This window comes from Plectropomus leopardus, chromosome 3 (assembly GCF_008729295.1).
Source record: "Plectropomus leopardus isolate mb chromosome 3, YSFRI_Pleo_2.0, whole genome shotgun sequence".
Classification (NCBI taxonomy): Eukaryota; Metazoa; Chordata; class Actinopteri; order Perciformes; family Serranidae; genus Plectropomus; species Plectropomus leopardus.
The window spans coordinates 181,810-197,572 of NC_056465.1; the positions used below are offsets into that span (position 1 = coordinate 181,810).

Genomic DNA, 15,763 nt, shown 5'->3' on the forward strand with positions numbered 1-15,763 from the left:
GGCAATGAGCAACTTGGTCATAAATGAAACACAGATTATTATGTTACAAAATTATTATCCTTTTAAGCACTTTCCCTAGGTTTTTTAACTTTCAAATCAGAGTTATGAGTGAGTGTGTGTATTTTTAATTAATATTTAGGTAATTTTTATGTACTAATTTCTTGCTACTTTTGGGTCATTTCCTCTTTCATCACTCACTGCCTTCTTAATGTGTTTTGGAAAGACATCAAGCCAGTTTGCTCAGGTTTCAAAGGGTTAAATGTGGTTGTATGATTTTTGTCATGTTTCTACCACCATTTACCATTTACCATTTACCACCATTCCAGCTCAACAAGCTTTACTGTGTCTTTGACTCTTGTTGTGATACTGCTGCCAGGAGTTTTGTGTCCCCTGTGTTAGGACAGGCATTTGGAGTGACGGATGTTGGTCCAGAGGTGGTAGCTCTGGTTTCTCATGCCACAGAGGTGTGTCTCCGTGGGCTGCTGGAGAAGCTGACTGTGATGTCGGAACAGCGCAAAGCAGCCCCGAAGGTACTGTAGTCTGACCCTGACCCAAAGCAGCCATACTGATCAACTTCCATATTGCATGTGGAGTGATTTATATTTAATAACCAAGAAACACCAAGAAATATGTCAGAACAATCATACGCAGGCAGTGCATTGCTGCAACAATGAAAAAAATCACTCACTCGCTCACTTTGTTGTTAGGAGAAACTGAATAACAAGCTGTTTTTCATATTACTATGACATATTTCCTTGCTATTACTAGATATTCATGTACTCGGTTCAGATTTGCTTATAACATATCACCATCTTGTTAAATCACAAAACATTCTCACTATTTCACAAAATCAATGTATCTTGTTCAATCCAACATTTCTTGTTATACCATCATAAGGTAGTAGGTTGTTCTAATGCAAATGTTATGAATAGTTTGTGGTCATGGTTGCAGTAATGTATTGCTGCAATGTCATACTCCCAGTATGTCTGTTCCATAGTTAAAGTCCTCGGTGGCAGCTGGCAGACTGTAGTCATCATCATATTAACATTGTCACTGTGAGCATATTACTAGGTAGACATTGACAATTAGCTAAAGGCCATTGTCTAAAGATGTAACTCATAGGAAATCCTTGTTATCAATGCAAAAATCTAGAGACAAGTGAAAATATGTGCAATATATCAAATAAAAATGAAAGAGCAGTGCAGTTTTTAGAAGCGTAAGATTGTGCAGAATTGTGCAAAAATTATTCAAGGAATGAGCAGTGTTTGGAACGACAGCTCTATTATACTAACTAGTTTTCTGTAAATGACTATCAGCTAATGTTACAAATCAACCAGCGGCATCAGCAATACATCATCCAGAGTAGGCTGTCATCACCACGCCCCTGCGTTCTGCATAGACGGCAACACTGTACACTGAGGAGATTGTAACATGTCTCCCAAATTGTACTGAATTCTGCTGAAGACTTGCTGTGTTGTGAGTTGCACCAACAATAAATCCAAAGACGCTGGCCTTCGATTTGTTTTCCTGCATGTCATCAAAAAAATGGAAGATAGCAACTTGGGTTTTGAGTCCAAGCCATGGACCAGCATTGCGTCATTGAAAACTACTCGTCCTCTTCAGGACAATGAAACACGTTGTCACAAAAGGACGGAAAATGCAGAGAAGCTGTTTTTTAGCAGGTTAACTAAGGCAGTCACACTGATGTTTGAGGCACATAATAAACCTGAATACTTCAGTGTGTGACTGCCAAATGATGTTGGTGACAGTTGCTACTGATGTTATCTGACATTAGCTAGAATAGAATAGAATATAGAATATTCCTTTATTGATCCCCCATTGGGGGAAATTCCAAATGTTACAGCAGCATGAAAAAAGAAAAGTGAAATGTAACAAAGAAAATAACAATAACAAATAACAATAAATAAGTAATAAAATAAGTATGTACATAGAGGAAATAAGGTATGTACACATAATAATAATTAAGTAATAGAATAGTATGTACAGTAATAGAATAGTATGTATGTAGCTAGAATGGGAGACTGCTGCAGTAACGTGACAGTCATACACAGTGTCACCTTCAACTAAATCTCATCTTAGATCAAACAACCATCCATCTATCCATCCCTTGTCTGCTTATCCGAGCCAGGTTGTGGGGCAAGACATCCCTCTCCCCAGCAACACCTTGCACCTTGTTTTAGGGAACTCTGAGGCGTTCCCAGACCAGATGAGATTAATAATCCCTCCAGCCTGTTCTGGCTTTGCCCCAGGGCCTCCTACCAGTTTACGTACCCAGAACACCTCGAACAGAAGGCATCCTGATCAGATGCCTGAAGAATCTCAGCTGGCCCCCTTTTAATGCAAAGTAACAGCAGCTTTTCTCCAAGCTCCTCCTGGATGTCTGAGCTCCTCACCCTATCTCTAAGGCTGAGCTGACACCCACCAGAAGAAACTCACTTTGGCTGTTTGTATCCATGATCTCATTCTTTTGGTCACTACCCAAAGCTCATGACCATAGTGAGGGTTGGAACAGTAAATCAAAAGCCAGGGACACGGGAAGTCAGTCAGACTTGGGGATGCGGATAGATCATATAATGGCAACATATTAAATGCTTGTGCTCCTATTTTCCACTAATTTGAAAGGTCAACATTTTACGCCAGTTTTTTTTTTAACTCATTTTTTATTTTTTCAACAACAACAATACAATATGCAGATGTTCCATTTTTCTGCTTTACAGTGGTCCCTTGTTTATCGCGGGAGTTACGTTCTAAAAATAACCCGCAATAGGCGAAATCCGCAAAGTAGTCAGCTTTATTTTTTACAATAATGCAATAATACAATTTACAATTTTTTGTTTTTTTTGTTTTTTTTATAGGTGTTTTAAGGCTGTAAATTTGGCAAGGTGAACGCATTCTGTATTGTACAGGAGACACGGCACGGAGGAGATTGATTGACAATGGTCTACAGTCCCTTAGCCAATCAGGACGCAGAACACAATGCACTGTAAAAAAAAAAAAAAAAAAAGCATGCAAAATTGCACTAAAAAAAATCTGCGAAACTGCGAGGCCGCGAAAGGTGAACCGTGTTATAGTGAGGGACCACTGTATAGGCATTTATAACATTCAGCTGTTAAGCCAATAAAAGAGAGAGGAAAGAAAAGAAAATGAAATAATAACTAGATAAATAAAATTATAAGGTAAGTTAAATTAAAAAAAATAAAATAAAATAATACAGAAATAAAGATAGACACCACCTCCAAGACATATCCATATAAATACATATATACACATATGTAAATATATGTAATCATACAAAAAGACATGGGCAAATGAAAATCATAAAGTGATAAAAATCAATAAAAATAAATGAAAATAAATATTGATTATAGCTCTTCTTCACTTAGAGGTATCACCTGCCAAAATTTAGCTGCAAAATCAAGTCCCAGGAGAAAAGGTACATGGCACAGACAGTGGTTCTTTGCACAGTTGAAATGTCTCTCACTATTGCAACAATAAAGTCATTACAGGTCTCCATCTAGTTGTAAAAGTGTCTTTTTGGAGCCTTAATAGGTATTTAATTCGCTCCATGCTATAGATGTCCCAGACTTTTTGGATCCAGATATTGATTGTAGGTGGGAGGGTCTGGTTTCAACCATCTTATAGTAAAACACTTCAGGGCTGCTGTAAGTAATATATTTAACAGATATTTCTTGGCTCTTCCATTCAGGCCATTGGGTGTTACACCTAGAAGCGCCACTGTGGGGTCTTGTGAAATGCCCTTTTGGAAAACCACTTTCAGTGCATCAAATAATTCTCTCCAGAACACACTGAGCTTAGGACATGACCAGAATATATGAGTGTGGTTAGCAACATGCGCTCCACATTTCCTCCAGCAGGAGCTGGGATGTGTTTGTCCTATTTTGGATGTTGCTGTGAAGTTCTAAAAAAATCTAATAATCATTTTCCATTTGAACTCTCTTTGAACCTGTAACCAAATGCAGTTCAGTACAAACTTCTTTCCAGGTGTCCTTCGATATGACCATATTTGTTTCTGCCTCCCATCTCTGCCTCACCCTCAGTAAGTTATTTTATGCCAGTTTTAGAACATTTTACACTACAACGGACTGCAAATATGAACACCAAAATGCGGACACTTCACACATGAAATGCAAGCAGGTTTTTTCCTAATCAGAAGGCAAGTCATGGTAGATTGACACGCAGCTGGGTGACAAAGCACTTGAAGTAGCGTGCACTGCACACAGCATCATGTAACAGATGCAGAGTTAGCAGAGATTAAACAAATTAAAACTGAATACAAGAATAATCGTATGCTTCTAACAGTCAGCGCTAGTGACAATTTACAATTTTGTGACAGAATGAGGTGAATACACAGCAACCATCCATCCGAAAATATTAACGAGTAGACCTATAGATCTGAACTTTTCTCTCTCTCTCTTTCTCACACACACACTCTCTCTCACACGCGCGCGCACACACACACACACACACACACACACACACACTAACAAAATGGGAAGAACAGCTGCACAGTTTGGCCTACTTCAAATACGAAAACTGAATATACAAAAGCCTATTCATACTAACAAGCCATTTACCAGACAGCAAGCGTCCGAAAACACAAACTGAATTAATTAAATGAACACAAAAGCCCAAAACACAACTTTCAGCATTACAGAGATGATAGATCCTCTTCTTGCTCTCATTTGAGGCAAAGCATCGCACAACCAAATCTGACAGGAACAAAAATGAATGTAACTTACTAAATGATAGGCTATAATCATCATAAAAATAAAATTTATTGATTTAATCATGCAATTGCCTCAGAAAGGCTGCATCATGGCTTGTGTTTCAACAACCCTACACATAACAAAAACATCTGTCAGTGGTGCTGAAATGTTTCAGCAAAAGACATTGAAGCACTAAGACAGTGAAGTCAGGCCTGCCAGCCGGCAGCAGCATATATTATTTGTGACCGACCGACCAAGACCAAACAAGTTATCTATTTGTCTATTTCAAAAGCTCTGCATTTCCTCTCAGCTCCATCTTTACCATGACAGTCTGGTGTAGTGCCGTACGTATCACTCTGGACGGCGCACCAAATCACCTGTCCATCTTGTGCTCCATTTTACCGTCACTGGTGAACACAACAGCTTACTATTAACAGGTTGTTTCAGACACACTTAGCCTAACGATGCAGTGATTCAGTGAAACGTAAAAATGTCTGGATAAGCAGTATCCAGCCACTGCAATGGGTGTAGCTGTGGATGTCTAGCTGTATGTAAGCTACGCTGCATGGATCTGGTGTAGGCTACTTTGTCACACTGGCTGATGAAGTAATTTGCAAACAGCAAGCCGACCAATTTACCAGCCAGCAGCCCCTAGAGTCTGAATGACATATTTGATATCGTCTACTCAAAGGTTTTCCCTATATTAGGTAGCTAGCAATTCTTCCTCGTTAGCCAGCAAGCTATTGTTAAAACCACAATATCAAGATATTTTTCACTTTTCACAGTATCCTCAGTCTTTCGTGTGATACTGTTTGGTCCAGAAAATGTTTAAGCAATATTAAATGATTTTATCCCAATTCAAGTTAACAGAGTGCCAAACTGGAATTAGTGTGCTCAGCCAGCAGTTGTCTCCAGTGTGCTTGCTCTATGGGCTTAATGATGCCTAACCAGTGTCGATCATTTGGCTAATTTTATACACAGCAGTTGAACATTTTTGTATTCATGTACCACTGAGCAACTTATAGGAATGAACAGGGTCCCACCTCAAATGCTGTATTAGGGTCTCCTAATAAATCCATGCTTTTTCCCCTTAGATTTTTTTTTCTGCAAGCGGCATTGAATATGATCTTTTTTTTTTTTTCAATTAGACCAAAATTGAGACAAAAATTAGCTAGCTAGCACAGCCGGTGGCCCCTGTGCCCCTCTCCCAACTGCTAGGACACAACTTGAGCAGGGAGAGAGCAGACAGCAGCTTTAGAGACCTCAGCTACAGTAACATCTCTAATCAAGCCAGTGCTAGAGGTCACTGCTGTCATTTTGGTTCGTGCATGTTCAGCATTGCAAAGTGCATAAGGGCTGAGTGAAGTAGAAAATTAATTTAGAGGGTGTAGTGATTAATAAAGTTCTGTCAAGTAATCACATCACATCACTGGTCTCAGAGTTCTGCAACTGCTACGCCAATCACAGTGAAGCATGACAACAACAGTTGAACATGTTGAAAGATGCTTTTCTAGAAGGTTATAATACAAAGCATGATAAGTAGGTTAGCAAGCAGAGGCATTCAGATCCTTTACTTAACTAAAAGTACTAATACCATACTGTGAAAAATTGAAACTTTTATATAAGTAAAAGTAAGCAAGCAAAAAACAAGCAATCAAAGCACCCCAAAAACTAAAATTTGAGAAAAAAGAGATAAATAACTCCTAAAAACCTCAAAACTATTAAGTACTACTAAACTATTTACAAACTATAAAAAATAAACAAAAATGTATATTTTTTTTAAAAAAAGGAGAAGAAAAAAGGCCCACAAAACTCAGATTTACTAAAAATGATTAAATAATAAAGGCTTAAATGCTTTTCAAAGTAGTTGTTAATTAATTTTCTGTTAGTTTCTTGATTGACTAATAAACTTATCATTGTAACTGTATTTATGCGAATGTATTTAATTTCTAAATTAATTTTCTAAATGTATTTAAATTCTAAAAGGAAAGAGAGAGAGGGGAGGAGAGGGGGAGAGAGAGGGAGAGAGACACAGCAATAATAGAAACAGATGCATGTCATTTTACAATAACGATAGGTGTGAAATTATTAATTGCACTCTATGATGATGTTGAGGGTGATGATAAGAATCTCATGCATATGTTGATAGGGAGGTGTCCAAAGGCAAGATCACAGCATCGGCGCAACCAGGACCAGACCACGATCAGAGTGAGCGGGGGGCACAGTATCAGTACAGCCACAGCACGAGCACAACCAAAGGCAGGGTCACAGCATCAGCACAGCTATCACCACGGTCAGGCACAATCAAAGTTACGGCCAGGATCCGGGAAAACTAGGAAACAAGGGAGCAGGAATGCTCCTGAGTGGCAATGGGATTAGCGTAGTGCAGTTCAACAGACCCAGGCTCCGAAATCGCGAGCCCCAGGTAGTGAGAGTACCACATGGCTATCACAGATGTAAGGCTAAGCTAAACTACTGAGGCTAAGCTAAGCTTGCAAACAGCAATGCAGTAAACAGACATGCATGATTTTCTGATGGCGGCGTTGAGAGAAAGAAAAGGAGCTCAGCATATCATAGGAGGTCCCCCAGCAGGTTAAACCTATGTCAGCCTGACTATGGGCTGGTCCAGTCAACCCAAGCCAGCCCTAATTATAAGCTTTATCAAAGAGGAAGGTCTTAAGTCTACCCTTAAAAGTTGAAACGGTGTCTGCCTCACTGACCGAAACTGGAAGATGGTTCCATAGGAGAGGAGCGTGGTAGCTGAAGGCTCTGGTTCCTATCCTACTTTTGGAAACTTTGGGAACCACAAGTAACCCTGCATTTTCAGAGCGCAGTGATCTTGAGGGTTGGTAAGGAACTATGAGCTGCGACAGATAGGATGGAGCCTGACCATTTAGAGCTTTGTAAGTAAGGAGGAGGATTTTAAATTCAGTCCTGGATTTCACAGGGAGCCAGTGCAAAGAAGCTAAAACAGGAGAAATATGATCCCTTTTCTTGCTTCCTGTTAAAACACCAGCAGCAGCGTTCTGCACCAGTTGGAGAGACCTAAGAGATTTGTTGGGGCAACCAAATAATAGGGAGTTACAGTAATCCAGCCTAGAGGTGACAAATGCATGTACTAATTTTTCAGCATCTGTTTGGGAGAGGATATGTCTAATTTTTGCGATGTTACACAAGTGAAAGAAAGCCGTCCTTGAAGTTTGTTTTATGTGGGAGGCAAAAGATAAATCTTGATCAAATAAAACTCCGAGGTTCCTTACAGTAGTGCTAGAGGCCAAGGTAACGCCACCTGGAGAAATTACATTGTTGGAAAAGGAGCTTCTGAGGTGTTTTGGGCCAAGAACAATAACTTCAGTTTTGTCTGAATTCAACATCAGGAAATTACGGCTCATCCAGGCTTTTACATCCTTAAGACATGTTTGAAGTCTAGATAGGTGATCAGTTTCATCTGGTTTCATAGATAGATATAATTGCGTATCGTCAGCATAACAATGGAAATTTATAGAGTGTTTTCTAATTATGTTGCCTGGAGGAAGCATATATAAAGTAAAAAGGATTGGTCCAAGCACAGAACCCTGTGGCACTCTGAAGCAGACCTTAGTACGTGTGGAGGGTTGATCGTTGATGTGAACAAATTGGGAACGATCTGATAAGTGTGACTTTAACCAGGCTAGTGCCATTCATTTAAGGCCAGTTAAGTTTTCCAGTCTGTGCAGTAAGATTTGATGGACTTTCAGTCAGACACAGGTCTGAAGTGACTTATTTATCACTTCAGACCTGTGTCAGAAGTGATAAATAAGTCATTAATTTTTGCAAGTGCCGTCTCTGTACTATGATGAACTCTGAAGCCTGACTGAAAGTCCTCAAATAAACTATTATCTTGGAGAAAGTCACAGAGTTGATGAGCAACCACTCTCTCAAGGATTTTAGAAATAAAGGGGAGATTAGATATCAGTCTATAGTTAGCTAAAATCTCAGGATCAAGGCTGAGCTTCTTTAAAAGAGGTTTAATGACAGCCACTTTAAAGGACTGTGGTACATAGCCTGTTAGTAAAGATGCATTAATTATATCTAATAAAGAGTTGTCTAATAAGGGCAAAACTTCCTTAAGGAGCTTAGTTGGGATGGGGTCTAGCAGGCATGTTGATGGCTTAGACGCAGAAATCAAAGTGTAGAGTCGATGAAGGTCAATGGGGGAGAAATGGTCCAAATAAATTTCAGGCCTTGCTGCCATATCCAGGCTATCTGTGTCCGGGGTCAGGTCAGGTAAGGGCAAGAGGCGATGGATTTTATCTTGAATAGTTCGAATTTTATCGTTAAAGAAAGTCATAAAGTCGTCACTGCTTAGGGCCGAAGGAATACAAGGCTCTATGGAGCTGTGAAAAGAAAATCCTCATGTTAAGTACAAGTACCCCAGCTATGTACTTAAGTTTTGTTGTTGAATAAATGCACTTAGTTACATTCCACTGCTGTTAGCATGTCATTGAGCTCTTGACCACTCGTAAAATGTTCTTCTACTTAAGAGAAGAGCAAAACTAAGAAAACATGGGTTAAAACAAAAAGAACAAATCTTTGTTATGAGTTTGAACACATCTTCTGGCTCTGAAAGTGTGTCCCTATTTTCATTAGTATTTTGCTATTGTGTCATTAGTATTTTGTTACTGCTGTGCATTTGAAGTATATTATATCAGTTTACTCTTCTTGATAAAATCAGAAAAATAGAAGCAGGGGGATGTTTGATCAGAAACAGAAGTGGTTCTGAGATGTATTTTCCCACCAAAAAGTCTAACATCCATTTTTCACCACACCAACAACTCTTCTTTGTGCTGCCTTAGAATGAAGCTCTCTCCTTTGCAGCATGCGATCTGTTCTGAGCACCAAAATATAGAGAGTTTTAAGATTTAGAATATACGAAATGTTGACAAATTAGGGCTTTTATCTTGTGTGTGTGTGTGTGTGTGTGTGTGTGTGTTTGTATGGCAACAGGAGGATCTGTGGCATGTCAAAGTAAGTGATGTACGCTCCCAGCTTCACATTATGGAGGAAGTGGAGAGTTTAAAGAAGAAGAGAAAAGAAGAAGAGGAGAGAGAGAGACTGCTGCGTCTGGCCAGAGTAAGCTGTTCTAGGCCAGAAAGTAAAACGGCCCTTGTTTGACTTAAACCACCATTTTTCTCTATTAGGAAAAAAGACATTTAATGCACTCAGATTAAAACCAAATAGAGTATATTTTGTGATATGACGTTTACCTTTAAAAGGGTTATAGTTTTTTGTATAAATTTCAGTGCCAGTTTAGGTCACACCAGCATTTTAGCTGAAACCACTGTGACTCCTCCTTCCTATCTTAATGTAAATTCTGCTCTGTCTGTCTGTGATCACAGAGTCGCTCACATACTGAGGATCCACAGCATCAGCAGCTCAAGCAAAGAGCCAAACAGGTGTGTGTGTGTGTACGTGCGCGCGCGTGCATATGTGTGTCTGTCTGTTTTATCCCAGAGAAAGCTTTGAGACTCAACCAGGCTGTCTGTGTGCAAGCTGAATAACCAAAAAACAAAGCTAAAACAGGCTAAGAACTGGGTAGAGATATTTATGTTTGGCAAATCCAGCAAATGAAATATCTGATAAATAATTATACTTCATCATATTGGTGTAAAGATCAATTAAAAATCCAATATTACCATAAAGCACCCCTGCTCATAAATTTCCAACACTGCCTACAATCTTGTAACACGACAGAATATTAAAAAGAGAGCTGCCACAGTGTGAGTGGGTAGGCAAGATCTCTAACAACAGCCACAGTTGTGTAACCTGATGGTTTATGTTGTCTCACTCCTGTTACGTTTTTCGGGTTATCCGTCTCCGTCCGTCCCCAGGTCCGTTCCATTCTCGTGAATGTGATATCTCCCTTGAGGAATTTGTTTTTGGACAAGCGCTCACTTGGACTCAAGGATGAACTGACTATACTGTGGTTGTCATAGTTCAAAGGCCAGGGTCACTGTGACCTTGCATTGGTCTCATTCATGTAAGTGTGCTGTCTTAAGCACACCTTGAGGGAATTTCTTTAAATCTGACCTAAACATTCACTTGGACTCAAGGATGAATTGATTAGAATTTGGTGTTCAAAGGTCAAAGTCACTGTGACCTTGCGTCTCATTCACGTAAACCTAATATCCTGAAGGAGTTTCCTCAAATTTGGCACAAACATTCACTTCGACTGAAGAGTAAACTGGTAAAAATCTGGTGGTCAAAGGTCAAGGTCAAGATGACCTCATAAAACACATTTTTGGCCATAACTCAAGAATTCACAGTATTAAATTTCACATAAATTCTAACATTTTATATCCATTACCAAACGTCATACCTCTGGAACAGAAGGGGAGAGATTTGGTCAGACACTGAATTGGTGTCACTGATCTTGAAACTGTGCTGACTGTAGAGATCTTCTGTGCTGCCGGGGGAAGGATGTGTGTAAAGCTTCCATGTTTTCACAGACATGGATGTAACCTGTAAGTGCAACTTGGAGAGGCATACAACTGTGTGGCAGTAATTCTAGTTCCTAATTTTTTATTTGATTCCCTTGGTTTTGATTTTGTCAAAACCTGTTTTATTTCAATCTTTTACTCATCTGTGCACTGTTATAAGTCTGTATGTGCATACATATATGTCTGTTGTTGTTTTGCACTGTGGCGACATGGATAGCAGCTGAGGAGAGGGAAGTCTCTGGACAGCAAGCTGAAGTTTACTGTTACTGCAGACCCTACACTTCCTGTTGCTGCTTTGGAGTCTCTGAAAATAATTAACCATGCTTGCCAACCTTGAGACCACAAAAATAGGGAGTATTTTGAAACCAAAATCAGGGGTGGGGGGGATTCTTCACATGCAATGTTTCAGAGACTTTGCTTCCTGCATGCTGGATATGTTTAAAGAATTAAAATAACTAAATAATAAGAGCACTGCAACAGCTTTTTATGTTAAATACTTCTGATTTTACTTTTCATTCTCCTGAAAGAATACAGAATAAGTTGCCCCTCTGCTGGGAACTTGCACTGGCACTGAGTAATATTCACCAGTGTTCATTTATTTATTTAATCTAACTGTGCGACCCCCATGCTCAGTGTAAAAATCGTCGGCAGTTCTTACAGAATGCATGCACCCTTCCTTTTGAACTTTCCATTAGAAGCGGGATGTCTGAAATTTGAGAATTTCTTTTGCTTTGTACTCTCTGTTTCTTTGGAACAGCTTTCTTCTGCATCACGTGCATGTCAAGTGTAGCTGTATTGTTGTTCGGGTGGATATTGCAGATTTTTAGGCTATGCTCACATTACAAGCTATTGTCACCCAAAGCTATTTTGGCACAAATCATTCACCTTCCAGTGTGAGGGCTTGCTGCTTAAACCACAGAAGGCTGCTGAAGCTGACTCCACTTCTGTCTGCACCAACACCTCTCTCTCCCCATAACTACCTGCAGTAGCAGCTAACAGCTCATAATCCCAAAGCCTCAATAGTCTGAAAATTTTCCCATTTAACAAAAGCCCAGTATCTGGAAAACAAATGGAAGTCCAATGATGTAATTCTGCATAATAATAAATCAATCAAACAAATGGAGGTCCAATGATGTCAATCTGCATAATAATGAATCATGTGCTTCTGTTTGGGAGGGTGCATCAGAGAAACAGCCCCCTCCTCAACATTTGATGAATTGTAATCCGACCTCCGCAGCACATCCTTAAGGAGCTGAAGCGTGCACCAATACATCATTACTTTTTTCCCCAAATGCCTGTCTCACAAAAGTGATGTTTTTATTGTTGTTTCATCGCACATGTTTGACATTATTGGTTGGATGTAAGGCGTTTCAAAACAGAGATCCATTCACTGATATCAGATATGGGTCACCTCAAACATGAATGTTAATAGTTGGCAAAAAGATCAGATCTGTGGAAATAATGGGGATTGTGCATTAAGCACATGAGTCTTGGACGCTGCACAGTGCCACAAACAGGTTGTAATAATGAGAAGAAAAAAGGTGTGAAAAGTTAGGAGAGTGGGCAATGAAAAGCAGGAGCCTCCTGCAAAACTAGGGAGGATTGGCAAGTATGGAATAAACTACAAGACTTATTGGTTGCATTATTATTATTATTAAAACAGAAATCAGTAGGTGGGTTTCCATTAACCCTGAAATTGCGCCAGATAATACGCCAAATGGAAACATTTTGAAAAATGTATCGCAACATTTTTTTACGCTCATACAAGGTGGTATTTAAGGCAATTCAAAAAAAGCCATATTTGGCAAAACTGCAATGGAAATTCCCTTTTGGCTTTTCTACATTACATGATGCTATGGCTATGTGCTTATCAGAAGGAACTGGTTCCCTTGGGCATGATGCAGCAGGTGCTACAAGAGGTGTTTTTAAATCACATAACTTCAGAAATGTGGCCTTTGATTCGAAATTTAACAGCTAGTGCAGTGGCTGCAATAGAAATAAACCTGCCTATGTTTTGAACATCCATCGGCATGCTTCTTGGAATGTTATTGGCAGAGGAGAAGTTGCATAACATCACTCAATGGAATCACAGTCATCTTGCAATTGCGTTTTATTAATGTAACGACTATACAAACAAAGGAAAGCTGCCAAGAGGCTAAAGTGGGCTCTTAACTGTAGGATGCATTAATGACAAATCCATGCTGAATCCAGGTGTCGATTTTAGCTGGTTTATTGCATAATGACGAAACAACTAAAAAAAAGGAACTGGCGAGATGTTACACGGATTGTGATCTAGGTCAACAGAAAATATCAGACCCCACTAACCCATAGTCTGTATGATTCCCCTCACGTGAACAGGTGCTTAAAATTGTCCAATCTCCAATGCATATCCACCTTCACAGAACAAGCAGCTATTCTGTTTTTTTTTTCATTTTCTTCCGCTTATCCAGAGTCGGGTCGCCAGGGCAGCAGCCTAAGCAGGGAAGCCCAGATTTCCCTCTCTCCGGCCACTTCGTCCAGCTCTTTTGGGGGATCCCCAGGCGTTCCCAGGCCAGCTGTGAGACATAGTCTCTCCAGCGTGTCCTGGGTCCTCCCCAGGGCCTCCTACCGGTGGGACGTGCCCTGAACACCTCACCAGGGAGGCGTCCTGGAGGCATCCTAATTAGATGCCCAAGCCACCTCATCTGGCTCTTCTAAACGCAGAGGAGCAGCGGCTCTACTCCAAGCCCCTCCTGGATGACCGAGCTTCTCACCCTATCTCTAAGGGAGAGCCCAGCCACCCTATGGAGGAAGCTCATTTCGGCCGCTTGTACCCGCGATCTTGTTCTTTCGGTCACTACCCAAAGCTTGTGACCATAGGTGAGGGTAAGAACGAAGATCGACCAGAAAATGGAGAGCTTTGCCTTTCGGCTCAGCTCCCTCTTCACCACGACAGATCAGTGCAGCATCCGCATTACTGCAGACGCTGCACCGATCCACCTGTCGATCTCCCACTCCATCCTTCCCTCACTCGTGAACAAGACCCCGAGGTACTTAAACTCCTCCACTTTGGGCAGGATCTCGTCCCCGATCTGGAGGGGGCACGCCACCCTTTTCCGGCTGAGAACCATGGTCTCGGATTTGGAGGTGCTGATTCTCATCCCGGCCGCTTCACTCTCGGCTGCAAACTGATCCAGTGAGAGCTGGAGGTCACGGCCCGATGAAGCCAACAGGACCACATCATCTGCAAAGAGCAGAGACCCAATCCTGAGGTCACCAAACCAGACCCCCTCAACACCTTGGCTGCACCTAGAAATTCTGTCCATAATATTATGAACAGAATCGGTGACAAAGGGCAGCCCTGGCGGAGTCCAACCCTCACCGGAAACAAGTTTGACTTACTGCCGGCAATGCGGACCAAGCTCTGGCACTGGTCATACAGGGAACAGACAGCCCGTATCAGGGGGTCCGAATCCCCAAATTCCTGGAGAACCCCCCACAGGACTCCCTGAGGGACACGGTTGAATGCCTTCTCCAAGTCCACAAAGCACATGTGGACTGGTTTGGCAAACTCCCAATGCACCCTCAAGGATCCTGCCAAGGGGATTGAGGAGGTCTTCGAAGTATTCCTTCTACCGATCCACAACGTCGCGAGTCGAGGTCAGCAGCGCCCTGTCCCCACCATACACAATGTTGACAGAGCACTGCCCCCCTCCTGAGACGCCGGATGGTGGTCCAGAACCTCTTTGAAGCCATCAGGAAGTCGTTCTTCATGGCCTCACCAAACTCCTGCCACGCCATCTTCTCGCCTCGGCGACCGATGTAGCTGCAGTTTGCTTGGCCTGTCGGTACCTGTCTGCTGCCTCCAGAGTCCCACAGGCCAAGAAGGCCTGATAGGACTCCTTCTTCAGCTTGACGGCATCCCTTACCGCTGGTGTACATCAGCGGGTTCGGGTGTTGCTGCCCCAACAGGCACCAACCCCCTTTACGGCCACAGCACTGGTCGGCCTCCTTAGCAATGCAGGCACGGAACATGGCTCACTCTGACTCAATTTCCCATGCCTCCCCCGGGACATGGTCTATGCTCTCCTGGAGGTGGGAGTTGAAGCTCCTTCTGACGGGAGACTCTGCCAGACATTCCCAGCAGACCCTCACAATGCATTTGGGTCTGCCAGGTCTGACCAACATATGGACACCCTTATGCTTGAACATGGTGTTCATTATGAACAGTCTGTGGCGAGCACAGAAGTAGCAAAACACCACTCGGGTTCAGATCGGGGGGGCCATTCCTCCCAATCACGCCCCTCCAGGTCTCACTGTTGTCGCCAACATGAGCATTGAAGTCCCCCAGCAAAACGAGGGAGTCCCCAGAAGGAGCACTCTCCAGCACCCCCTCTAAGGACTCCAAAAAGGGTGGATATTCTGAACTACTGTTTGGACCATAAGGACACAAACAACAAGTCAGGATCCATCCCCCCACCCAAAGGCAGAGGGAGGCTACCCTCTCATTCACCGGGGTAAACTCCAACGTACAGGCACTAAGTGGCAATAAGTATT

The 15,763-nt window shown here is 41.7% G+C and overlaps 1 protein-coding gene across 1 annotated transcript in view; it reads left to right on the forward strand.

Moving 5' to 3' along the window:
* The window catches only part of taf4b (TAF4B RNA polymerase II, TATA box binding protein (TBP)-associated factor), a 43,900-nt gene that overhangs the window by 20,621 nt on the left and 7,516 nt on the right, over positions 1-15,763 (forward strand). The window contains exons 13-15 of the mRNA XM_042484211.1: positions 400-530; positions 9,735-9,860; positions 10,127-10,183. Of these exons, the coding sequence (XP_042340145.1) occupies positions 400-530; positions 9,735-9,860; positions 10,127-10,183 (314 nt within the window). The remainder of the gene's footprint in view (positions 1-399; positions 531-9,734; positions 9,861-10,126; positions 10,184-15,763) is intronic.